Source organism: Podarcis vaucheri, assembly GCF_965113315.1.
Source record: "Podarcis vaucheri genome assembly, chromosome: 10".
Classification (NCBI taxonomy): Eukaryota; Metazoa; Chordata; class Lepidosauria; order Squamata; family Lacertidae; genus Podarcis; species Podarcis vaucheri.
The window spans coordinates 38,723,150-38,750,136 of record NC_138748.1 but is presented as its reverse complement, the minus strand read 5'-3'; the positions used below and the strand labels follow the sequence as shown (position 1 = coordinate 38,750,136).

The following is a 26,987-nucleotide window of genomic DNA, read 5'->3' as shown; positions in this document are numbered from 1 at the left end:
AAGACTCCAGCAGCAGCCCTCCAGAATAGTAGGAGTCAAATGGTCAGCTGTTGGCAGTTGTTCACAAGAAGCAGTAAGTTCCTGCCTAGACAGAAGACAGTATAAACCTGTGAGTTGGCTGGGGAGGAAAAGATAAGAGTTTTTGGCTATTGGCTTAGACTAGGAAAAATATCTAGGTAGGTTTACAGAAAATGTCATTTAAAAATCTAACCTGCAAATATATTACGATATTTTGTATAAGTTTTAATAAATAATTTATTTGTTTGGCTTTTAAACTTAAGTCTTATAGTTACCCCTCCCCCTATTTAATAAGTGTGGTGTAGTGGTTAAGAGCGGTAGTCACGTAATCTGGGTAACCGGGTTCGCGTCTCCGCTCCTCCACATGCAGCTGCTGGGTGACCTTGGGCCAGTCACACTTCTGTGAAGTCTCTCAGCCCCACTCACCTCACAGAGTGTTTGTTGTGGGGGAGGAAGGGAAAGGAGATTGTTAGCCGCTTTGAGACTCCTGAAGGGGAGTGAAAGGCGGGATATCAAATCCAAACTCTTCTTCTTCTTCTTCTTCTTTAAAGCTTTTTTAAAATGAATTTTATTAGCGTGCTGGGGGAACGATTTGTTGAATAGTCATGTGCTGATGCTGTCTTGGCCAGAAGTGAGGCTACTAACCATGTTCACATTTCCAAGCCCTGACTTTTTGAAAGCAATATTTGAGCACAGTGTCAAAACGTCAAGACATAACAAGCAGCTGTCTTGTAAGCAATGTTTGGCCCTTTGCCATTGCCTTGAGTCCCTCATCAGATTCCTTTCAATTTTCAGTGGACAGGGAAAAGCAAGACGGATGAGAGAAAAAGTGAAAAAGGAATTGGTCAGTGCTCCCTTGAGTATCATCCTCCTCTGCCTCTAGCTCTGACAATTAATCCCTGCTTTTCTACTGCAGGAATCTGAATTATAAATATATTGGAGAAGAAAGCATGGGAAAAGAATACCACTAAAAAAACACCAACAGTTTCAGGGCTTTGGAGTATGATACAATTATTTGCTAAAACATAGGCTCCTTGCCTTCTTAAACAATGAAGCTGTCAGAAAAGTCAAAGCAGAAATATATTTCACACTGGTTTTCCTAGATATATTTTCTCCTGCAGCTTCTTTTTCTGTAACAAAAGAAGAGAGAATCCAGTCCTAAATAACTGCTTCAAGATATGAACAGATTACCTTTAGTTTTGGAATACTTCTACAAGTATTTATCTTGCCAGGAAAAGATGTTAAAGCCTGTTGGTGATTTTGGTAATCCATAGATAAAAATGGAGGCTAGTTGTCAGTGAGGATGAAAGTGGATTATATGTATTTTCTAGAACTCCTGTACAGTGGTGCCCCGCAAGACGAAATTAATTCGTTCCGCAAGTTTTGTCGTCTAGCGAATTTTTCGTCTTGCGAATCACAAAATCCCATAGGAATGCATTGAAAATCAATTAATGCGTTCCTATGGTCAAAAAAAGTCCAAACAAAGCCAAATTTGGTACAACAACAGTTTATTAACTGCTCTTTAAAGTCACACATACTGTAAAGAGCAGTTCAAAAATTGAAGGGAAAATAAATTAACTTTATAAACATGACAGAAAAACATTTAAAAATCAACAAAGTGTACAGTACATTTTCTAAGACTCTGGGGGACCACTCGAAGAAGGCTCCTCTTCCACTCTTTGCTTCTTGCTCAAGAACCTGTCCATAGTCTGCTGCTTCATCCGCCTTTTCAGCACCTCCCTGAAAGGCGACATGACCCTCGTATCAAAAATGTTCCCAACGTCATGTGCCACGTGCTTCTCAGGGTGGTGCTGCTCTGCAAAAGTCTGCACCTCCTTCCACTTCAGGCAAATGTCCCTCAGTTTTTCGGAGGACAGCCGTTCCTCAGTTGCTTCCTCCTCTTCCAGTGAGGCCTGCTCCTGCGCAGCCTCTGCCTGCAGTTCGACCAGCTCCACAGTGGTCAGCTCGTCGTCGTGCTCCTCCACCAGCTCGCAGACGTCCTCCTCCGTGACCTCCAGGCCCATGGTCCTCCCCAAGGCAACAATGTCCTGCACCACTGTTGACTATGGTGCATCAGAGTCACTTGGTGCCACACAGTCCGGCCACAGGCTGCACCAAGCGCAATTCAAATTTCTCTGGCTGATCCCGTTCCAGGCCGTGGTGATCATCTTCAAGCAGGTGACGATGTTGAAGTGGTCCTTCCAGAATTCCCGCAGGGTGATGGTGGTGCAGTCAGTCACCTCGAAGCATCGCCTGAAAAGCTCCTTGGTGTAGAGTTTTTTGAAATTGGCGATGACCTGCTGATCCATCGGCTGGAGCAGTGGCGTGGTGTTAGGCGGCAGGAACATGATGTTGATGAAGCTGAACTCCTCCAACAAGTCCACCTCAAGGCCTTTAGGATGGGCAGGAGCATTGTCCATCAGAAGCAAAGCCTTCAGCGGCAGGTCGTTGTCCAGCAGGTACTGCTTGACAGCAGGGCCAAAAGCAAGATTGACCCAGTCCACAAGCAGCACACGTGTGACCCAAGCCTTGCTGTTGGATTGCCACATGACACTCAGCCGCTCCTTGTTGATCTTGTGTCTCTTGAAGGCCCGTGGGTTCTCCGAGTGGTACACCAGCAGGGGCTTGATCTTCAGGTCGCCGCTTGCCTTGGCACAGAAGAGCAGGGTCAGACGGTCCTTCATGGGCTTGTGGCCAGGCAACTTGGCCTCCTCCTGTGTGATGAAAGTCCTTTTGGGCATCCTCTTCCAAAACAGCCCGGTCTCGTCGCAGTTGAAGACCTGCTGTGGAACGTAGCCCTCCGTCTTCACAACCTCCAGGAACTCCGCTGCAAAATCTTCAGCCGCAGGAACATCAGAACTGGCAGCCTCTCCATGCACGACCATGCTGTGGATGCCAGATCTTGTCTTGAACTGTTCAAACCAACCTCTGCTTGCCTTGAAGACTTCTGGCTCGCCTGAGGTTCCTGGCTGTTCCCGGATGAGGTCAGCGTGCAAGGCCTTGGCCTTCTCACAAATGACGGCCTCAGACACTGTGTCCCCTGCACGCTGCTTCTCTTCTATCCAGATGAGCAGCAACTTCTCGACCTCCTCCAGAACAGCTGGGCGGTTCTTCACGATCCTGGTGACTCCCTTGGCTGCATCAGTCGCCAGGATCTTCTCCCTCATCTTCAGGATGGTCCCGATGGTTGATGGATTCCTCCTGTACTCCCTGGCGATGTCCGTCACACGCATTCCGCCGTCGTGCTTCCGGATGATCTCCTTCTTCATTTCCAGCGTCACCTTCTCCTTCTTCCTCTCGCCGGCCACCGCAGCAGCAGTCTTCTTGGGTCCCATGGCAGCACAGCTCTTACCTTCGTAAACTCAGAAAAAGAAAAAAAAAATCAGTGATGTGCTTCAAATCCAAAAAATTCAAAAGCACCCAGCCACCCACCACACAGAAATTAAAACCCAGAACCAAGTCCTTGAATCCCAAAAACCCCAACCCAAAATCCAAAATCCAACCCCCCCCCAAATTTTAAAAGTTTAACTTACCAAATGGATGCAAGAGAAGTTCTGGAAAAGCTTCAACAATCAATCACCGAAGTCTTCAGAAACCTCAAATGGCTGCAAAATAAGTTTTGGAAAAGCTTCAAAAATCACCAATGCCTTCAAAAGCCTCAACTGTTCCCACAGACACCCACCCACCCACCACACAGAAATTGCAAACCCCTCCCCAACTGCTCCCCCAGCCCCTCCCCAACTGCTGCAAACCCCTCCCCAACTGTTCCCCCACCCAGACAAAATTTTTTTTAAAAAAAATAACAACATGGCTCAATGGTCCCAGATTCCTGCAGAAACCTCTCCAACTGTTCCCCCAGCCAGCCAGCACTCAGAAATTCAAACTCAGGAAAAATTTTTTGAAAAAAAACCACCTGGCCCAATGGTCACAGAAAATCATAAAAATTCCCAAAAAAGCCCCACAAGCTCCCAGATTCCTGCAGAAACCTCTCCAACTGTTCCCCCAGCCAGCCAGCACTCAGAAATTCAAACTCAGGGAAAAAAATTGAAAAAAAACCACCTGGCCCAATGGTCACAGAAAATCATAAAAATTCCCAAAAAAGCCCCACAAGCTCCCAGATTATAGCAAACCCCCCCACAACACCAAGTCCTTGAATCCCAAACACCCCAACCCAAAATCCAAACCCCCCCAAAAAAGTTTTAAAAGTTTAACTTACCAAATGGATGCAAGAGAAGTTCTGGAAAAGTTTTGGAAAAGCTTCAAAAGTGAGCAAAGTCTGAGAAAAGGCTACAAAACCACGTGCTAACAGTTGCTCCTCGAAGTCAAGTCGCAACTGCAGCTGTTCAAGCTAAGCACCCTTTGTTTTAACGGTTTTAAGAAAAAGGAATCAAAGTCGCGAGACATTTTCGTCTTGCGAAGCAAGCCCATAGGGAAATTCGTCTTGCGAGGCAACTCGAAAACGGAAAAACCTTTCGTCTAGCGAGTTTTTTGTCTTGCGAGGCATTCGTCTTGCGAGGTACCACTGTACTGCCAATGAGTAATACATATGAAAGAAATTGGGCTTGCAGCAGTACAGTGTTGCAGTATATATTAGCTGCTTTTTTGTTTGAATTTATAACATCATCATCATTATTAGAATTTATATACCACCCTATACCCGGAGGCCTCAGGGTGGTTCACAGAATAAAATCAAAATATAAAACCACAAAATACATAATCAAAATAAAAGCAACCCAATAACCCCCACAAGAAAAATAAACACATTTTAAAAGGGCATAGGGTGTCAATAAAATCAACCAAAGGCCTGGTTAAAAAGGAATATTTTTGCATTGGCCCCTAAAGGTGCATAATGAAGGCACCAGGTGAACTTCCCTGGGGAGACCATTCCACAGATGGAGAGTCACTGCAGAGAAGGCCTGTTCTTGTCTTGCTAACAAGACTCCCTTCCTGGGCCTCATATGAGCTCTGCACGGGCCTTTGTTGGGTGCCTTTAATTGAGGTTCCTCATTGCAGAGTGTTAGACTTGATGACCCGCAGGATCTCTTCCAACTCTGCAATTATATGATGCTATGAGTCTGTCTATGCAGTATGTGTGCTGATTTGGTCCAGTGTTTCTGTGAGCCACAATTGTACTTGACAACTTTTTTTTCCTTTGATTGCCTCTCTCTGTAATCTGTGAGACGGCATAAGGTCAACCCATTTGCTACCCTGTCTTACTAACAAATGTTCCAACATGTTGAAAGAAGCACTGCAGCCGTGATGAATGATGTCTGCTTCTAATAGGTATCAGTTTGTTAGTGTAGCAAAGTGTAGGCACCAGTCTGGCAATTTGAAGGCTAATGTTGCAGAAGAGTCATGCGTACACCTCTTAGTGGTATCTAGGAAACTGTGTTACCAGATGTTTGACCATTCTCATACACCTACAAGAATAGGGCTCCTCCCAAAATCATTCTTGTATACAGGCAGATAGGAATTTAGACTTGTACAGTACACCACAAAATTGAGCGGTGAATTAGAAGCCCTTGTTTTGCCTACCATGAGGGTGAATTCTGTTTTGATACTGTTGTTGTTCCAAGCAGCAGATCCAAGGAAGTTTCTGGTGATAAAAGCTGATTATTATAATACTATTTTGTAAGAGAGCTAAGGGGGAGAAAATAGCAAAGGGGTGAGAAACCTTTCCCCTTAATTTATGTAAATAGAGTGTGGAGCAACCTGGTGTAAGTAGACACTGGAGGTTTGCCCCTACATGAGCAAGAGGGGTAGAAAGAGATGGGTGTCAGGGGCTGGGGTTTATTTTGTTCCTCACCTCTGAACAAGAGTTTGGAACAATATCTGAGAATGTAGAAGCTCCTAGGAGAGGATTATAAATTGGTAATCTGGCACACTGCCAGAGCTATTTTAAGATTGCTATCTGTGCTGTAATGGCCAAAGTCCTCTGGGCTTGTTTGTATATTTTAACAAATGAATGTGGTTCCACCTCTTCTTACCTAGATAATATATTTTCCTGGGAAGCTTGAGAGCACCCCCAGAAGAACAGGTAAATACTTTCTGAGAAGCCTAGTTGAATCAGCCCTTACTGTAGAAAGGAAGCAGTCTACTTATATGTGTTCTCCCCTTTATTAAGTCAAGTCTTTTATGTTCGTCCTGGTTCTATAATCAGCATGATTCAGGGCTGGTCTAGTGGTTGCCACACCTTTGTATTACATAGTTACATGCTGTCTGGAAGTCACATGACTGGTTTGAATTTAATTGGTATCGCAGTCACTTGCAGCAACTCAGCCTATCTGGCCATCAACTGCAAATGCCATCCATGAACTTTGCCTCCTTAGGAAAGCAGACTTTGTTTTTGTGTTACAGGTTTCAACTGGTATTACCTGCCGTTTTGTGCTGTTTGTTGTAGGTACTAGTGCTAGTACAAGTCATGGCACAAGCTGGTGTGCAGGCTGCCTTGTGAAGGAAAACCCAGGACCCTGAAATAATTCTTTTTGACCAACTAAATGGCAGACCCAGATGGGGATTCAGATGAAGGCTTGCAATTTAAGCAGAAGACTTGTGCAGATCTGCTGGTAAGGAGTTAAGAAATTATGATGGTGGTCCAATGTCTTTGAGAACACCGAGGTTTCTCAAATTCTGTCAGAATCATTAATTTGGTCTCTGGTAAACAAATTGTGCGTTTTATTAACCTGCCGTTTTGTTTAGTTTCAATGCAAAGGAGTGTGTGGTTTTGTGAGGGGGATGAAAAAAATCCCAAACAAGATTTTTGGTAATGTCTTTTGTTATTTCTATGGTTCTCTCTCTCTGTGTGTGGGTGTACAATTTAAATATTCAATTTAATTTTTTAAAATATATATTTGGCCTATAGATCTAGTGCCCTCTATCATAGATTCAAAAGCACATATCCATATATGAACCATTTGTATATTACCTTGAAATAATTGAGGATACTCAAATCACTAATACATGTTTGCCTGAGGTGGGAAAATACATTCCTATGAATTAATCACCAGAGCAGTTTCACGTCTTTTCATGCTCCAGTTGTATGTTACCTTATACAAAGACTTGAAGAGACAGTCAAAACCAAATTACAAATAGGAATATTATCTCATAAAAAGTACTATCATGGTTTACAAGCCTCCGTTCCACCAAGTGCTTATGACGGCCTAATAATCTCTTGAGACCTTGGGGTGTTAAATGGATAGATGTTAAAATGAAGTGATTGTCTATAAAATATAACTGCAGTGATCGGACAGGATGGCTGGAAATCCCATGCCTTGTTGTGTCCTGAATTACATAACTACTGTAAGTGAGCATGTGCAAATATCTGTATCTTTTGATTAAACTGAAATGTTTGTGTTTGTTATGGAAAAAGATAAACGACCTTATAAACATTTTCATATGAGACACTTGGCTTGATGACTAAAAGGTAAGGAAAACACGCTACTGATTTGTATTTGAAATGCATACATATTTTTAAATTATACTTCAAGAGCAGGATGACTACTATAAGCATATAGCATATTCAGATGAAAGCTTAAGATGAAATTGTGCAGCAATTACTGTAGTCTGTTATTAATGAGCTTTCAAAGTTCTCCAATTTATTCTCTCCCTCTCCCTGAGGTAAAGAAAGAACATGTAAAACAGCAAGAAAGCCAGAAAGAAACAGTGCCATTGCAAATTGTGCATAATTTCTCATTAAGGGTCTTGATTTTGCTGGGTACTGAATACTCACCACATTGACGTGTGGTTTGACCTCATAGGATTAGAAAATGTGGGAAAGAATATAATAAAGGTGGGAGGTAAGCTATGCTTTTGCATGTACTTTGTTTCTGGTAGCAATGTGAAGGATACTTTTGGTGACTTTGCATCTTTGTGGAGCAATAGGTTCCATGGGGTCTATGGATTCTTAAGCACTAAAACCCTGCTGATTTAGATGAAACATCTAAGGACCAGTTTGCAAAAGGAAATGTTTGTCTTCCCTTAGGTACTACTAGCATGTTATGTAGCGCTGCATGTGACATTTTCTTTTCATCCACATCCAAGTTGAATCTCATGCACAAATTACTTTTCTGTTTACATCTTCTGTGATGCTGATGATGCCAAGGCTGCAGGTTCGATCCCCATACGGGACGGCTGCATATTCTTGTATTGCAGAGGGTTGGACTAGATGGTCCTCAGGATCCCTTCCAACTCTACAGTTCTATGAGTCTATTATCTATACATGTAATTTCTAATTCTGTAATGCCTGAGTTGGCTTACAATATTTATTTACTTAGGTGATTTAGAACCAACTCATTAAAATCAACTCCAGAGCAGGATGCAACATAAACATATATTGTTACACATCACCCCATTCTCCGTGAGCAGTGTGAGATTCCAGGGGTTTCAGTCACTTACCTGTTTCCTTTTGGGAATAAGGCACAGCAGAAACTATGGTGTCTTTATTATATATGGTTTATTTGCACATATATACAACCTGAACCTAAATGAAGGGATTTCAGAGCATTCACATCCCAAGAGGGTCCAGCCTCCTCCATAAGCCTCCTCCTTGGATTCAAAGGACAACAAAAAACCATCCTCTGTCTCTTTCCCAGCCTGTCATGTTCAGCTCACTTGGAGTTCTGTCCTGCCTTCTTCTCACTGCTAACCAGTTCCAAGCCTATGTCATTCAAAGTTGAAACCCTAAACCTGGCCTTTGCCTCTGTCCACTAGCACCAGCAAAAAAGGGCCCCCTACCTTTCCTTGCCCTCTGATGGTTCACTTGATGAGCCATCATTGGTCCTTTGCTGAGCTGGCTTGTCTTGTCAGCATAACTGAATCCAGGGGTTTTCCGAGTTGGGCAAACTTTAATCAAACCTTGATTAAGTCTTAACTTTTACTAAATTCATAACACATTTAGGTGGATTTAGCTTCCCCTCCCAACCTGGCAACTCATAACATTTTTATATAATGAAGTGATATAAAAAAATTGAACCACCACAACAATAGATATATTTTTACTGATTTTGAAATTTACTAATGCTCTGATGTGGGATTTGATCATTGAAAACAGTCCTTTTTCGTCAATCACAATTATGGGATTCACAGTTATGTTCATGGGATATATAGCCTTTCAAGGAAAAGGCTAAAGATACCTTTGCATAGGGCTGACACCACCAGGAGGCCGAGTGAAGCAACCCCCTTAGGCAGGAGGTGCTGGGGGACAGTGAGGTGTTGAAAGGAAGAGCTGTATGTGTCCTGCCCTGTGCCCTCACCCCTCTAAGATAGCCTGGTACTCTGAGGTGAAGGCACAGGGCACTGTCTTATCACCACTGTTGAAGTAAATTCCAGCCCCTGGATTGGTTAGTGTTTGGACATGGAATCATAGAATGATGAGATACATGTGTGTTCATGGGCATCTGAAGCCCACAGAGCGCAATCTCTCATCCAGAAAAGAAAGGTGCAAATTCCCTTTTCAGACATAAGAACACGTTTCAGAAAACCAAAGCTTTTCACTATACTGTATAAAAAATAGCAAATCATAATTTATGTAGGAGAATATTGGATATGGAGAGCTGAAGGAAATCAGATGGTAAGATGCTATTGCCAATGAGATTGAGAGAAAATGAAATTAACCCTAGTAACTATGTAATTCTACCCAGCAGTCTCTGTATAATATAGTTTTACCATTGCTATAAATTTAGTTTAATTTCCCCTCTTTCCATTTCAATAAAGAATACAATGTTCATTTTACATGTCATAGGAGAAATATAAAAATGTTGATTGCCAGAACACCACCTGTTGTCAAAACGTTTTGTTTTAAATCTCTTTCCACTTTTTAATTTTATTTTCTGACACATTTGTTCCCACTCATTTACTTGCAATTATAGTGATTAATTCCGCATTTCATTAGGGAAGTTCTATAATTTAAATGTCTTTATGCAACTCGGTCTCTGTTGGATTCGCAGGACATTACTGCGATACAGTAAGAGTAATCATATATTAATAACTGTTTTAAAATGGTGTGTTCCACATACAAGGAGGAGCTACAGGTAGGCCACAAATTTCATAGCACATTGATTCTTGCACTTAAAAAGCAATTGCATTTTAACTATACATTTAAAAATCCTTCTTATTGAGCTTTAATATAAAAGAACATTTTAAAACGTGTTTATGGAAGGGGGGTTATTGGTTTGTTTTTGTTTTTGTTGGGTATTTTGTTTTCTCATTTTGTATTTTCCTATTTTGAACCTCTCTGGGATCTTCTAGTGAAGGGAGGTATACAAATTTAATAAATAATAATAAAATAACAATAAATCTTCCCATAATTTAGTTCTCTGAGTGGTGTACAAGGAATTTAAAACAAGCATATATATATATATATCCCCAAAGCAGTACAGAACATAAATGTTAGCAGCCACAATCAAATTACCCAGTCACAAAGAAGCTAAAACTATTCAATAAAATCTAGAAACAACCCAACTGTGACAAAAATAGAGACAAAAGTGTTAATAATAGTTTATAATAATGTTAATTAAAATGGGAGGATGTTTTTCCTGGTGCAGGTAGGCCTCTTTAGAGAAAGCATTCCTTAGACAGAGAGGGACACTGCTGAGAAGGCTTTGCTTTTAGTATGGTAGTCCCTGAGATATAGATGAAGGCATGCATACAGAGTCTTCGATGCCTGAAAAACTAGAATATGAAGAATGACAGATATTCACATGTCTCGCTTAAAGTGCTCCTGTGCTTCTCTCTTGCTGTCAGAGTACATGGATGCAAGACCATTCGGTATTGAATTTGTTTGTAATATGGTTTTAAAATTTATTGATGGCCATGCAAGACTCTGGACTTGGAATAGCACTTCAACGTTCCTTTCATCAACTGTGAACAGATATATTCTCTATAATGTGCATTTTTGTCCTCTATCCATCAGGGTTTTCCCCTGTAGAACTGTATATATTTAGGAATGGCTTTTCACATTTCAGTCTCTTGAAAATGAATCTTCAACTGAATGGAAGTTCTGCAGAACCAGGGTTTGATGGACTGCATCCTTCAATAGCAGTACAGTATTTTAATTTGAAATCCATATTAAGAAGATATTCCTGCAGGCATCTGACTTGATAAAATGGAGAGCATTCTTAAAATGTTTTTGAAAGCATATTGAATGTATTTTCAGAGCAAACAATCCTGTTCCTTCTTGCCTTGTAGCTATGCAGAGAGAACATATTTTTGCTCAAGAACAGGGTTTGAAAGCAAGAAAGCATAACATTTAGTTTTAAGCTTCAGCCATAGAAACAGCTTCTGCGTTTGAAAGAGTCACGCAATGTTAAAGTTAACATACAAATAAAACAAACTGTAAACATGATATCATTATGGATATTGGTGTCTGTGGTGCAATGGGTTAGTGTGTCTGGCTCTTAACCATAGGTTGGTGGTTTGAGCTGCAGCAGGATTCCTTCATTGTAGAGGGTTGGACTAGCTGACCCCCCCACTGGGGTATCTTCAAATGCAACAATTCTATGATTCTATAATTGTTGATATTAATAATCAGGATTTTATCATACTACAAAGTATGTTTTCTTACAATTTTCATTTCTTGGATAATTAAAATATCTCATTTAACAACATGGAGTTTGTTATCTTATAGGAACTTCTTGTATTATCGGTTACGGTAGGTTATTTTGATCAGAAAGAGGTGGTAGAATGGGCTACCACTTCAGACTGCGTGGGTGATCACATTTCCCCCTATGTAAAATACTCCCTACAAAGACAAAATTAACTGAGCAGGCAAAGGTCTTGGACAGAACTTTTCTCCCTGTGCTTTTCTATGTGTGTGTGTTTGAAGGCAGTAGTCTCAGTAATGGGATGCAATGTTCCTTGGAATACCTTTCACTGATATGGAGCTTTCAGCTATGGATAGTGATGGGTGAATCTATCAGTTTTTGTTTCATTCAGTTTCCCATTTTCCCAACCTTAAGATCAGTTTTCCACATTTCCACACCAGTTTGTGATTTTAAAAAAGAAAATGAAATAAGCCCTGATGAAAATTCACCCGCATTTTGGGGTGAATATCTCCTCTAATATCATAGCTGTCAACTTTTCCATTTTTTAAAGGGAAATTCCCTTATTCCGAATAAGATTCCTCGCAAGGGAAAGGGAAAGTTGACAGCTATGTCTAATATACACATTTGTATACAATTCTGCCTAAAGTACAAAAAATCTGCAAATCACTTTCCTCTGATACAATGTGTTTTGTCTATTGTTTTCACTAATATATGTATTTTTGCACACACTTTACCTCAGTGTATGCATTTTTGTACACAGTATTTGTGTACAGCTGCATTGAATTGCATTGCAAAAATCAGAAACCATGTTCCAAAATTTGAAGAAGTGCAAATTTTGAAGGGTGAGCTGTGCAGTTCTCATATTGTTTCGGAAAGTGTGGATTATTTAGGTTCATCTTGAACTGTGGACTGAATGGTATGTCTCTCCCATTCCTACATATGAGCTGAATTCCTTTCACCTGTTCACAAAATTGTGTTTCCCACATTTGCTGTTCTGATTATCAGGGTAGGTTATGAAAGAAAAAGTCAGTGATGGCACAATATGTAGGAACTGCAAGGAAAAAGGGGGTTAGAAATGGATGAGGTTTTGGCAAATTTAGACAGGACTCACTAAGTCCAAGAGTCTTTTTTTATGGCAGGACATCACCCTGGAATGTGAGGTGTAACTTGCTTTTAAGCATTTCTACTGCAGATGGCATTCCCATTACTAGTGGGTAACCACAGTCACTCAGAGCACATCTAGATTTAGAGAACAAGGTTTTCAAGACCACTGAGCTCATGGCTTCTTCGCAGCTCTCTGTATAGCAATAAATCACTGGAGTGGACACAGCTCATCCAGCTGTTAATGATATATTGTAGAAGGCTTTTGGCTAGTTCTGTGTTTTTTCTTTTAATCAGATGGGAAAAGGAAGCTGGGGAACGGAGAGTGTGGAACAGTGTAGGAAGAATCCAGCTTCTTTTTTTTCTATCAGTCTTTGCTTCCTTTGGGAGATTATCCTCCCACTCTGACAACCACAGGCCAAGAACCATGAATGCAGGCCTGCAATGCAGCCTCCTGAACGTTTTAACTATTTGGGAATTCATCCCCAGAGGCTACTACTAAAAATATGGGTCTTGGATAGGTTTTCTTTATCAGCAAACAGGTTCTATATCAGTCTAATAGTACATACTTATTTGCCTCACAGGAACATTGTGAAAGATAGTTATTACTGTAGGCCACTTTGCGGACTGTTGAATGCTATTTCTGGGCTAATGTCGTTAATTCTCCCATTATCTCCCTACCACTATGAAAGTCCTATTGTCCAAAATGGGACAGAAGCTGCTTTCATCCTAATGAACACAAAGAAAACAATTCTTTCCAACTGAGATTATGCCTTGCCTTGCTTACTGCTTGTTCAGGTCTGACCCACTTTAGAAAGGACCAGCCCACTTTTATCTGCACAAGTTGAAAGAGCCTCAAAAAGCCGACATACTGCATTACAGCTATGATCAGAAAACACATTGGAGTAAGTGCCTTGTCCCATTGACACGTGTAGGATTAATAAGAACATGCTATTTGAAGGCATAAAATGTCAGGATTCAGAATAGTTGTTTTCTAAAAGATGTTGTTTTGCACTCGTTCACACACTTAGGTGAAATGAGTGTGGGTGTGGGGTGTGTACACATGGTGTCTTCATAGTCCTGGTATTGTAGGAAAAGTGGGCATTTCACATGTCAATATGTATGCTAAAAATCCTCCCTATGTGGAAGTTGAATAGATTGTCCTTTGGAATCAGAAACTCACTTCATACCATGGTTTCAGGCATTTGAACCCCACCAGAGGAATGGAAGAAAATTCCCCTAGCACGTAGCTCAGTGGTAGAGCATGTAGGCTGCATGCCAAAGGTTGTAAGTTCAATCCCTTGCGTCTGCAGATAGGGCTGGGAACGATTTCCGTCTGAAACTTTGGAGGCTGGCTACCAGTTGGTGTAGAGTAGACAGTTTCCAAGCTTGATGGAGCAATGGTTTGATTCAGCATAAGGCACTTCATATTTGAATCTTGCCATCTGCCCCCTTGTACGACATAAGGATCGCATAGGTAGTAATTTGCAAATGGGAACAGAGGGGCTTTTAAAGTATAGTGTCCAGGCAGCAATTATGTGCTCTTTATGATCATTCTTTTCCAGTTATAGGGTGAATATGCTAAGATTACTAAGCTGTAGACTGCATTGGTGATCAGTCAACACCTGTTCTGCAATTATGCTGCTTTATGCAAATATGCAAATAGATAGGCCCCTCAAATCATGGCATGTTTTTAAATTAGAAACAGACATTAGGTTGATGTCATAGTCAACCACCTACTCTTCCTGTAAGGCAAACAGTCCATCAACTATACAAAAGAAAATAAATCTAATTTGTCTCCCTGCTAAGCAAAATTTCCTTTGTCTTCCAGTTAATGAGCTTTTGATCTGATTTTGCTCTAAATTAGGAGCAGCTATCGTATGAATGGAACCGTCACTGTAAACTGAGCAGCCTGGTGACGAAGTCATGTCTACCCTATATTAAATGATCAAGTTTTTGTTCCAGAAGTCAAATGTTCTCTAGATGTTTTCACAGCCATATGGGAACCACATCGCTTACCCTGACTGGGACAATATTTTTAAACAACCCACCTCCATAGGTGGGGCTTTCCCATTGAATCCTGTTCAGGCACAATGACAATTCTTTGGGAAAGGCCTGTGCATGCAGCCCCCAGTCATGCGGTTGGGCCATTTAAACTTTCTCCCAGGTAGGTGGCTGGAAGAATCTGCAAATGACAATGGAGTCACTTAACAATCTGCAGCCAGTAGGTAAGACAGAGTTTTGGACTGGTTTATGCGTTTTGCCACATCATAGAAAGGAAAGATGATGTGTTCTACCTAAATGGTAATACAAAATCCCTTAGAATGGACCTTCACTGAAGCATTATTAGTACTACTGTTATTATTATTATTTATTATTATTTATTAGATTTATTACCTGCCCGTGGTCCCTGATCACCCACTTAATGTGTGCTGTCTGTATTGACTTGGTTAAAGGACAAAACTGTGTTGTGTGTAAATGAGTGCAAAATGCCCCTAGAAATAGTTGGCTGTGGCAACTGAATAAATGTGTGATGCATGAATCAGAGATATGTCAGACTGACTGCCTAGAAGGTGTGTCAATTCTGTGGCCTACTTTTCCCATTTCAGTACATTGCATTTGTCAACTCATTGAGTAAAAATCAACACTCCTTTGTTTCCAGTGGATTGGGTGATGATTGTAAGGGAAGTAACACCAAGCTACGGTGATTGGCTTAGATTGGCTCAGAATGGCACATTTAGCTGGGATAGGCAACTCTGTATTTGTGTGTGACTCAGTGAAACCAGACCAGGCTTGCTGTAGTGAAATTAGCAGCCAGGTGAATGTGTCTTCAGTATGAGATGGCTGATGTTATCTAGCTGTTTTTGTTTCAGAACTTCCTGCTTTCCAGCTCAAACTTTGCCACAGCTTTATGTACTAGAGAGATACATTCACATTTACTTATTATACTGTATTTATAAAACCATAAATATGGCAATCAGTTCTGAACATAGGAATGATTCTGATGGGAATCTTCTATTGTGCTCCACCACAGAAGTAGGTTTGTTTAAAGCTGGTCGGCACATAGAGTAGGGTTGCCATATTTCAAACAGTGAAAATCCGGACAGAAAAGTTATTTTTTGGTTGTCCGCCTAGACACTGCAAGAGACAGCAGTATTCCAGATATGTCCGGGAAATTCCAGAAGTATGGCAACCGTCACCATATCCTGGCACTACCTTGAAAGAGGTATATGATGAGATGCAGCACTTGCATGGGGCAACTTTCTACAAGCAAACACAGCATTTGCTTGTCCTCCTCTGTATAAACTCTACCAGCTCATACGTAAAAAAACAACAATCCCCATGCCCTCACTTTTTCCATGTTTATTTATAGAAACTATTTCCAACTGGAGTTTCTTCTCCCAAAGGAGAAGAAATTAAAAACTAATTAAAAACTAATACTTATCCAGTCATGTATGAGACAGTTGTAGATCAGCTGATCCATCTGAGATTAAGATATCTTCTAAGGGTTTGCCGCCTCCACTTCCCTGGTATTATGTTACCCACTCTGAGATCTTTATTCTCCTCAGAAGAAACACATCTGTTGCCTTGGAAATGGGAACTCAATAGAACGTAACTGATGTGATGCTTAGGTACCCTGGAGATTTTCTCAACTTCTCTAGGTTACCCATGTAGAACTGGTGGGAGTAAGTGATGCACTTACTCCCTTGAGTCATGAACTCTTTGCACTGAGCACACACCAACAAAGTGAGATTCTATGAAAAGTCAGAAAGTATAATAGTGAAGATCATAAATGGGAGACTGGAGGGGGAAGTTGACCATAAATGAATGTGTATACAAAAAGAGGAAATCCTTCATTGCAAACTGCTTCCTATACATAAATGGTGCAGAGCCTATGGCCTTCCATATGTTATTGGACTCCCCACTCCCATCAGCCCCAGTGAGCATGGTCAATAATCTGTGGTGATGGGAGTTGTAGTCCCAACATCTGGAGGGCCACAGGTTCCCAATCTCTGCTATGCACTGAGGAAAAACAATGTTCTACTAAGCACTAGCTTGGAGCAGTGTTGGTCAGAGTGGTATATGTTAAAACCAGTAAAGCAATATGAATAAGCAGTAACAAAACTCACAGCAGCCAAAATATCTGAGGACAGCTTTAATTCCCATTGCAAAAACATGCAGTGAGCCGAGCAATATAAATCTCCAGGGGGTGTTGGGAGAGTTCTATTGGATGGTTAATGTATACCTTACCCAGGACACCTGTGAACTTTTCATGACTTTAAATGTACAACAGTGCATATATTATAACAATAAGCATAAACGTTAAAAACATTCACATCAGTTCCAGTTAAACATTCTTCCATCTAGTGATCCCTGGTTGACAGGGACAGTATTCATTGGCCACCGGATGCCTGGGTATATGGGGAGGTTTTCAAATTCCTCCTGAAAATTAATAATTACGGGCACCGGAACACTTCACTGGGGAGGGCAATCCTCAAACGGGGAATCACCACTTTAAAGGCCCAGGAAAGGAATATTAGAGACTGGGTGGTAGTTTTCTAAAACTTGGATCCAGGGAAGACCTCATCACTCTTTCTTTCAAGGTTGTGGGTATAACTCTCTCCTGAACACACTCTTGTGCCATGCGGTCAACCGCCTCCTGCTAGATTTTATGAGCCATAATGGACCAAGAGGGCACATTGTTTGCCTCATTGCTGCAAGCATCATATCCACACCCTCAGGTTGCAACAGCTGAAACTGATCCCACTAGGTGTAATTCACTGATGCTCTAGAGACCTCCAATGAACGTGAACCAATTATGCCAACAAGTTCAGCATGGATCTGAATGATTTTGCTCTCAAAGTGCTTTGCAAAGCTCTCATAATGTAGTGCATTTCACAGTGATGAAAGGAAGGTGCCTTAGCAGTGCACTCACTTCACTGCCAGTGAAATTCCCAGGTGCTCTTATTGCCTTATGACATCAGAGAATGTGTTATCTAGGCAAAACTAAGTCCAAGTCCAAATACTCGACTCTAAATTTACCGATGTCATGATAAATGAGCTGCAAGTTCGTGTCAGGAGTTCAGAAGGAGTTTCATTTTCAGAGAATTTCAACCAAAGCAACATAAGCTCATTTTAAAGAGTGACTTCTGTTACATTTCACAGAGATCATGAATCACTTTGTCTAGCTGCCGTGGGATCCAACTAATGGCTTAAAGCCAGACTAAATTAGTCAGGGTTTAGTCCCATCAAAATCATTGAGAATAAAGCATGAATAACTGGGTCCAACTGAGTGTGCTTAGTTCAGAGCTTTCCAAACTGTGTGTAGTGACATGTTAGTGTGTTAACTCCAGCGTGTAGGTGTGTCGCACAAACACACCTGGAAAGGGGTTAGTTTAACCTCAAGTTTGCTAGTAAAACTGAATTACTGTGTTGTAAAATGATGCATGTCTAAAAAGTGTGTCACCAGCATGAAAAGTTTTGAAAGCTATGGTTTAGTTGGTGGGATAATAAGATAACACTTTCAAAGAATGTGTTTGGTAGGTGAAACCAAGTCTCCGTGGTCTTGGTAAGTGCTTAATGTGGCATTTGCACTGAACCCAGTAATTTGGTATTCATGTTTAAAGACTGATTATGATTAACCACAGATGAATAAGGCCAGGTAACGTACTTAGATATTCATACTACATCTGTTCATTTAAGACACTTTATTTTAACTATGTGCACTTCACTGAAAAGACTCTTAAAATTTGTTAAGAACAGGAGGATACTTAATCCAAACTCAACAAATAAAAGAATAAGGATACATAAATTGAGCCATTTAAAAATAGATATTTAAACCTATAAGAGAAGCAGAATGATTAAAGAACACAAAATTTTCAGATATCATGTACTTTGATCCTTCTTGTTTTATGTCTTTAACATGCTGTATGTTGGTGGTTTCTGTCAGGTTTGTTTTAAGTATGGACTTTCTTTACCTTAGTACAAAGAAGTAGATAATAATCTTCAGGTGCTTTCCTATTCTGTGCTGCCTTGATAAATTTGAATGAGTTAAAATGTTTTGACTGCTGCTAGTTCATTTTGTTTGCATTTTTCTTCCACACTGATGACTTCCAAGCAACCTGTGGCACACTTGGAAATGTTCAAGAAAGTGAACATTTATGTGTATACTTCATAGAGAAACAAAGCAGCCCTTCCACTGAAAGCTGTTACCTAGCACTTGGATCTGCATAGTGACTTTGTCAATATAAGACGTGTAACCGTGCAAGCTGTGTTAAGGGAGGGAGGGAGGGTGTGGTGCATGACTTTTGTCCTGTCCCAAGCCTCTCCATGGATGACTAAACTCCTTTCTAAGTGACAGAGTTTCCTTATTATCAATATGCCTTTTTAAAACCCACCTTTCTCTTCTGTCTGCTTCCCTTTGTTGTGATTGGAGATAGGGTTGCCAAATGCGAGAGAGGACAGGACTTCTGCATCTTTAATAATCGTTGTGTAGCAGAGAGAATTTCAGCAAGAGTAGCTTATCATGGAAGCTACTCTTGCTGAATTTCTCTCTGGAGCAGTTCTTGCAGGGGAGAGGGCTCAGCCGAGGAGGGAAGCAGGTAAGGGGAGGGAGGACAGGAAGGGGAAGTACCATTTGTGTAGGTGGAAGTCCATTGCCACAAGTGGGATGCCACCACTGGATATCACTCTAAATACAGCTTGTTATAGCTCCAGGTGGTGTGCCAGCTGCTACTTTTCGTGGAGAAAACAGCTCTGGCCACTACCACATATGCTTTTGTTAGATTTGGTTATGCACATGCAAGGGGCTGCCTTTCAGGAATGTTTGGAAACCACAGTACACTACAGTTGTGCATAATGCTGTAGCCAGGAAGTTATCAGGGCTTTGTTATTTGGAGCATATTTTGCCAGTACTGTTAGGTCTGTATTGGACTTTGGTATATTTTCAAGCTTATAACCTTTGAAAAGTCCTATAGAGCTTGGGCCCAGAATACAGTGGTGCCCCACAAGACGAATGCCTCGCAAGATGAAAAACTCGCTAGACGAAAGGGTTTTGCGGTTTTTGAGCTGCTTCGCAAGACGAATTTCCCTATGGGCTTGCTTCGCAAGACGAAAACGTCTTGCGTTTTTTGCAAGTTTGTTTCCTTTTTCTTAACACCGTTAATGCTGTTGCAACTTGACTTCGAGGAGCAACTCATAGAACTTTTCCGACACCGTGCTTCGCAAGACGAAAAATTCGCTAGACGAAAAAACTCGCGGAACGAATTAATTTTGTCTTGCGAGGCACCACTGTATTTAATAACAATCTGCTTCTGGCTGATTCTGCCTGCCTAGTGGGCTCATTGCAAGCTGTCCCATAAAACTTCCCCTGCTGTTTCTCTCTCTCTCTCTCTCTCTCTCTCTCTCTCTCTCTCTCTCTCTCACACACACACACACACACACACTTTTTTTCTAAAAAAAAAATTAGGGGTACTCTCATTTTGATTCAAGAAAATCACCATTTCATAGTTCAAATCGGGAAAAATAAATACAGTAAATGGACAAAAGTACAAAGATTCACAAAATGTTTAGGGGTATGTGTACCCCTGCATCCCCCCCAGAAAAAAGTAGCATGGATGGCAATTTCACCACTTAATCTTCCCATCACCCAAAAGAAATTAGAAGGAGGGACTCCTTAACTAAGCCTGAAGGCAAAGGGTCAAGCAGCCACTCCCCCATGCTCCAAACATGCCGCTTTCTATTTAAAAACAAAAAAGATTGGGAATAGTTACACAAAACTGTATTTGATGTATAGTTTGGCTTCAATCAATATTTACTTCTTTTGAATCTATTTATATTGCCTATCAGTTTTATATTCCCAGGACACTTGATAGTATAAAACTGTATAAAACTGTTAAAATATAAATCTAACTTTAAAATTTGGAGTGGAGTGTCATCAATATGTAGATGGCTCGCAGCTCTGTCTCTCTGTTCCATGTGAATCTGGAGAGGCGTTTGAAGTGCTAGACACATGCTTGGAGGCATGGATGTGGGTCACTAAACTGAGGTTGAAACCTGGAAAGGCCATAGGGCAACTGCAGGTGGTGCTGTACTGAATACAGTATCTTAATATATGAATAGGTTCATATGGTAGTTGTTGAGCCAAAAAAAACCAACCCCATGATTTTTTGATTGATTTGTCTAAGATCCAGGACAAAGCACCGCCTTTTGGAAATTCCCCCTGGACTTCAATTCCGCCTTTGAAATCCCGGTAATGTCCAGGAAAATCCAGATGTATGGCAGCCCTCTCATATGGAGACAGGTGGTACTTCAAGGAATTTGAATTGGGCTAGCAATTTCAAATACACACCAATGGCCTATTTATTAAATCTTTCCCTACTTATATACACTTAGGAGCAACATCTGCACCAGCCATGTCATAGAAACATAGAAAGCTGCCTTATATTGGGTCAGATCAATGGTCCATCTAGCTTAGTATTGTCAACAACAGCCGGCAGCAACTTTCCAGGGTTTCAGGTAAGGGACATTTCCACATCTATCTGGAAATGCCCGAGTTGAACCTGGGAACTTTTGTATGCAAAGCAGATGCTCTACAACTGAGCTATGGTCCTTTCCTGTCATCATGACAGAAGAGACAATATTGTGTAATGCAGTTTCCAAATATAGTAGCACACCCCAGCCCGTATGTACAGGTGCCCACAGGTAGACTATAGCTCAGAAGATAGGTCATGCAACTCAAGGCTGTCTCTGTCTGGTTCCATGTTGTGAACACTTAAAGCTCACAAGGGGGAGCTCTGAGACTCCACTTCCCAACTCTATTTGGGCAGGGGACATTAAAATACTGCAAATGATTATTAGTTGAATGTATTTAGGTTTTTAGTACTGCTTTATCTATAGTAGATATACTATGGTGGCCTGATTTAAACTAATTTGGGACTTTTCTGAAGTTCAAAACAGAAAAGTGACATTTCAAAGCTCGGAAGAAAATTCTTGTCTGAATCAAATGGGGTTGATTACATTTCAGTGTAAATGTGTTTCAGGCAGAAATACAATGAGTATGTTTCTGAAATCATCTGTTGAATCAGACATGTGATGTTACATAGGGTAAGAACTAGCAAGAAACTTTAACCAACAGCAATTCATGACAGTTTCCTCGACAATGGTTTTATCTCTGCTACTGCAGAATATGTAATCTAATATTGTTTTGCATTTCATATGCATGTCCCCAAGATGTCGTAATCTGACCACTGTTGATAGCTGACTTGTGTCATTTTTCTATCATAACTGTAGAAGAACAAATGTAGTTTAATATCTGAGAGAGGGAACACAATTATTTGGATGGTTAAGATTTACAAGAGAAAATCTGTAAGTGGTCTGTCTTGTAAGAAAACTAGGCTTTATGTCTTGTGTCATTCTGATTTTCTTGCTTGACTGAATTTTGCTATTATTTATCACATGTATAGCGCTTGGTCTCCAATGCATGACATAACTATCATCATTCTCATTTCAAAGAGATATCTCTGTGTGAAAGAAAGAAAGAGAGAAATGTTGATGAGCTCATTGGTTAGGATTTGAAACTACACTATCTATGCCAAGTCCTGTTCTTCATATCCTAAAAACATTTGGCTTATACAGATTTCTATTATTGAAAGGAAAATAATGGGAGCATCAATTATTGCTGTCAGTCTTTTGTACTCTGCAAAATACTAACATCTACAGTCTGAAAATTGCATAAATGAGTGCAGGATTACAACACAAGGTGTATTGCAAAGTGTCTGTATGTTGACACATTCTCAAATTTATCAAAGGATGTGCATCTTTGTTCCTCTACAAATCGTGTCATCGCTCAGAAAATCTTTGTAAGTAAAATATTACTGATTGAGTATCTGGGATTTTCAGTATTTAATCACTGCAATACTTCTTTTCAGGAATTATTATCGGAATTATAACTATGATTCAGTTTTTCATCATGTAGCAATGAGTGACAGAAAAACTGTTGCCCTTTGCATGCTGAAACAACATATTGGCTCCCCCCTCCCCTAAATATTTGTTCCATGCAACAAATACATACCCTCAGACAGGAAAAATGAATTTACTGTATTTAAGTTATAAAAGCCGGGGGAGGCAGTTTCTAAATCCAGCTAAGTCGTTGTTGTTGTTGTTTAGTCGCGTCCAACTCTTCGTGACCCCATGGACCAGAGTACGCCAGGCACTCCTGTCTTCCACTGCCTCCTGCAGTTTGGTCAAACTCATGTTGGTAGCTTCGAGAACACTATCCAACCATCTCATCCTCTGTCATCCCCTTGTCCTTGTGCCCTCCATCTTACCCAGCATCAGGGATTCTTCTCTTCTCATGAGGTGGCCGAAGTACTGGAGCCTCAGCTTCAGGATCTGTCCTTCTAGTGAGCACTCAGGGCTGATTTCCTTAAAAATGGATCGATTTGATCTTGCAGTCCATGGGACTCTCAAGAGTCTCCTCCAGCACCATAATTCAAAAGCATCCATTCTTCGGCGATCAGCCTTCTTTATGGTCCAGCTAAGTCATAGATGCTATATTTATGGGAAGTATGGATATGATAAAACTATTCCCAACACAGTTTACAAGAACCAAGTCTAAACAGGTGGCAGAGAGCAAGAAACGTAAATTTCATTGACATTCTAGTAGTGACTAGCCAGTTTTAAGACATTTTTAAACCTAAAACATTATGTTAATGATACAAACTCTGCTTTTCTGTCAAAACAATGCATTTCTCAAAGAGTCAAGACTGCTTGAGGGGAAAGTAGTTATGAGGTCAATAACATTAAATTAGCAGGAATCTTGAGATTCCTTTCAAGGGCTGGGCAGATGTTCCTGTTTCTAGAATACTGAGATGTCTGCTTAGGTACTGTGAAAAACTGAGAAAGAAATGTTCTTGCATAAAAGAGTAAAAACGTAATTGGCCTGTTAATTAATTAGTCTGTTGGTTATTCCATTCAGTTGATCCCAGTGATAAAACAGCAAACATTTTTAGAAAATGGAAGAAGTCCTGGATACTTCTATTGCCAATTTCAGTTGATGCTGGAGCATTTTAAAAGGGCATTGAGATAAATGCAGCAGTGTTGGGTATTGTAGACACTAAAGATATGTAATTCATTAGTTAATAGCCTTTTAAATGTTTTGAACTTGATGCTTTTGGTAAGTTGTTCCTGAATTATTACAGTGTAACAGTAAATTGCTAACGCTGTGTCTCTCTACAATTCAGCAGTTCATCAGTGCAATATGAACAAGGCTTCTATAGAAATCCAATAGACACAACTGGAATTTTTTTTTTTTTAAAGCATATGATCTTGGTTACAGAAATGTAAAATTGCAGCAGTTTCATCTGACTTGAAAAGCTCATTTAGACCTATGCAGGCAAAGTCGAGAGCTCCCTTGGCAGTAATTGTAAAATGGGACATGGACTTTGCATTTATGAGAATCAGTAGCTGATGATGGCCTCAGTTCATTTAAACTCCAAATGTATGTAGCATGAAATAGATTATCTGCTGTTTTCCATTTAAGTATTCATTGAATGTTTGGGCCACAAAATAAAGTGTGATTGGAAACTAAACCCTTATTAAATGCAATGAACACACATTCATAATTTCTGTGTTAGGAGATTTAGAGAGACACCTCCAATACACCTTTGGGCTTTAGCAGTTTAAGCGCTTAAAGTAATGTACAGCATGCAGATATTTCCTCTATGACTATTCCTTTTTAAATAGGCTATTACACAAGACTACTTAATGCATCATTACCCATTCTATTACCCTGTTACATAGGTTACATAGTTACAGAACTGTGATTTTCTAATTTCAAAGGAGGATTTGCATAATGTGGGGCAAGCCAGGGAAAATCACTTGCAGAAAAATGGACTATGCACACATTATCTAAAGGCCATGATTTTATCCAGTTTTTGACTAATGGTTTTAACATGCTAAATGGCTGGTTTTAGGACTGATCCCAAGGTTGTAAAATAAATGTGTAGTGGTACATAGGAGACACCAATTCCCTTCACAGAGCTACAATTTGCAGAGTGGTTTAACAGTCAATCCCTCTTCACAGGGAATGGTAGCTCTGTGAGAAGTGTAGGAGTCTCCTAACAACTCTCATCACCCTTAGCAAACTACAGCTTCCAGAATTCTTTGAGGGAAGCCACAACTGTTTAGAGTAGTACAGTGGTACCTTGGGTTAAGAACTTAATTTGTTCTGGAGGTCCGTTCTTAACCTGAAACTGTTCTTAACCTGAGGTACCACTTTAGCTAATGGGGCCTCCTGCTGCCGCTGTGCCGCCGCAGCGCAATTTCTGTTCTCATCCTGAAGCAAAGTCCTTAACCCGAGGTACTATTTCTGGGTTAGGGAAGTCTGTAACCTGAAGCACCTGTAACCCGAGGTACCACTGTATCATGGAGCTTTTAAATGTATGGTGTGAAAGCACATGCAACAGAAAGAATCATATACCGCTGCCCTGTTTACCCCAGTCTTTACTTTTCTGCCATGGGCAAGTTTTAAATTGCAATCTCTTCTAGGCAGAGGCCCGTCCTCACGTGCACACCATAATATAAATTATGTATTTTGTGTATTTTTATGTTGTGAAACACTCTCAGATCTAATGGGTATAGGGTGGTATACAAATCTAAACAATAACAACAAACGTATGACCCCAAACTTGAAGAACTTCTTTTATTCTCTGCTTAGCTTTTACTTTCTATACATAGGTGAGAAAAGTAAATCCAGGTTCATAAATATAATGCAAGCCAGTTGCTTTCAGCTTATGATTACTTTCGGTTATTAGGGGAAATAGCAAATGGTTTCAGCTACCTGAGTAAGTTTATGTAGTGTACCACAACAGTTGGTGTGGTTTCGTGTCTGTTGTATTAGCATTTGCCTTAGCAGTTGGAATACCTCATTTAATGAGATCGTGAAAGGATGACAGTTACTTGGAGTGTTCATTGATAGTGTTCTTGTGAAATACAGCATGTCCTGTGTCACACAGCCATGCCGCTCATTCCTTGGCTGATACAGAACTGGCACTGATAGTTGCTGCAGCTTATTGCTATTTACATGGCAGGCCAAATAGCATTTGGTTGAAAGTTACTTTCCTTGTGATCATAGCGTACTGGAAAATGAGAAAAGCATGGACAGTCAAACCTTTGTGATTTCCTGCATAGTGGCTATTATCTGTCATACAAGGTCAAACAGATAAGGTCTGAAATGCTTTTTCTGTCAACAACAGAGAGCTCATACAATAATAAGAACCCTTAGTTGTGATGCAGTGGTTCATAGCCAGAGCTGTTCCTGCTCACTAAACCCTGTTACCTCGTCACACCACCTCCCCCCAATCTGCTCCCTCTTCTCCCTCTGACCACTCATTGTTGTCCCACCACCAATCCCCTGGCTCTGAGTCTTCTTCCCCTGGGGGTTCCCCAGCTTGTGCCTTACACCACTCCTCTGCATCCAGGCAGTCCATGACACCAGACAGGGCGCTGGTCCACCAGCTGAAGCTGATGGAAGACACTCCATGCCACCAAGGCCACCTGAGCCTCAAGTGACAGCAGTGAATCTAGAAGTACCTTCTAGCTGCATACTCGCTTCTTCAGAGGGATTTGTAACTCCATCAAGTCCCACCCATCTGGTCTAAGGAACCACCCACTAACAGTGCCTCAGTCTTAGCTGGATTGAACTTCAGTTTATTGGCTCTCATCCAGTCTATTGCCAAGGCAAGACATCCACTGCCACACTTGCAGATGTAAAGGAGGGGTTGTTGAGGAGGGGTTTTACCATTGCCTGCTTGAAGCAGGCAGGGACCACTCTCTCTCACAAGGAGGCATTAATCATCTCCCTGGCCCAGCCAGCTGCCCCCTTCCTGCTAGTTTTTATCAACCAAGGGGGCAAGTGGCTGCCCTGACCAATTCAAGCACCTTGTCTGCACCCTCAAGCCTTACTAACTGAAACTCGCCCAACATAACAGGACTAGACAGCTAGTTTTGTGCAAAGTGCATACATTTGGCAGCTTCTGATCAAGTTCATATGCCATCTTTCATTGGTAGCACACTAAGGCTTGCTTCTTCCAAAAACCAACAACAGATAAGGTAGTAAACCTCTGCCTGAACTGTACTACCTCAAACTGCAGATGGGAGTACATGATTAAATGATCCTTCATACAAAAAATTCCCTGTGGATTTAATGTAAATTGGGGAAGGAGAATTCAGTCATATGAGTTCATGCCTGCACAGTCTGGACCTAGCTTTACCGCCTCAACAGCTGTTTGTGGAACTAGGCCTAAAGTTTCTATGAACCAGGTTGCA

The 26,987-nt window shown here is 40.8% G+C and overlaps 1 protein-coding gene and 1 long non-coding RNA gene across 3 annotated transcripts in view; one reads left to right on the top strand and one right to left on the bottom strand.

Moving 5' to 3' along the window:
* The window catches only part of TMCC3 (transmembrane and coiled-coil domain family 3), a 104,657-nt gene that overhangs the window by 25,929 nt on the left and 51,741 nt on the right, over positions 1–26,987 (top strand). Inside the window, exon 1 of one of the 2 annotated variants that reach the window (XM_082241005.1) lies at positions 6,358–6,584. The exons of the other annotated variant lie outside the window; for it this stretch is intronic. Within the exon in view, the coding sequence (XP_082097131.1) occupies positions 6,516–6,584 (69 nt within the window). The 5' untranslated portion in view covers positions 6,358–6,515. Of the gene's footprint in view, positions 1–6,357; positions 6,585–26,987 lie in introns of those variants that run through there. 2 annotated transcript variants of the gene reach the window in all.
* LOC309542320 lies at positions 22,737–26,430 on the bottom strand. The gene is made up of 2 exons (XR_014224197.1): positions 25,585–26,430; positions 22,737–23,210 (listed from the first exon to the last, which is right to left on the bottom strand). It is a non-coding gene; the product is annotated as an uncharacterized lncRNA (long non-coding RNA).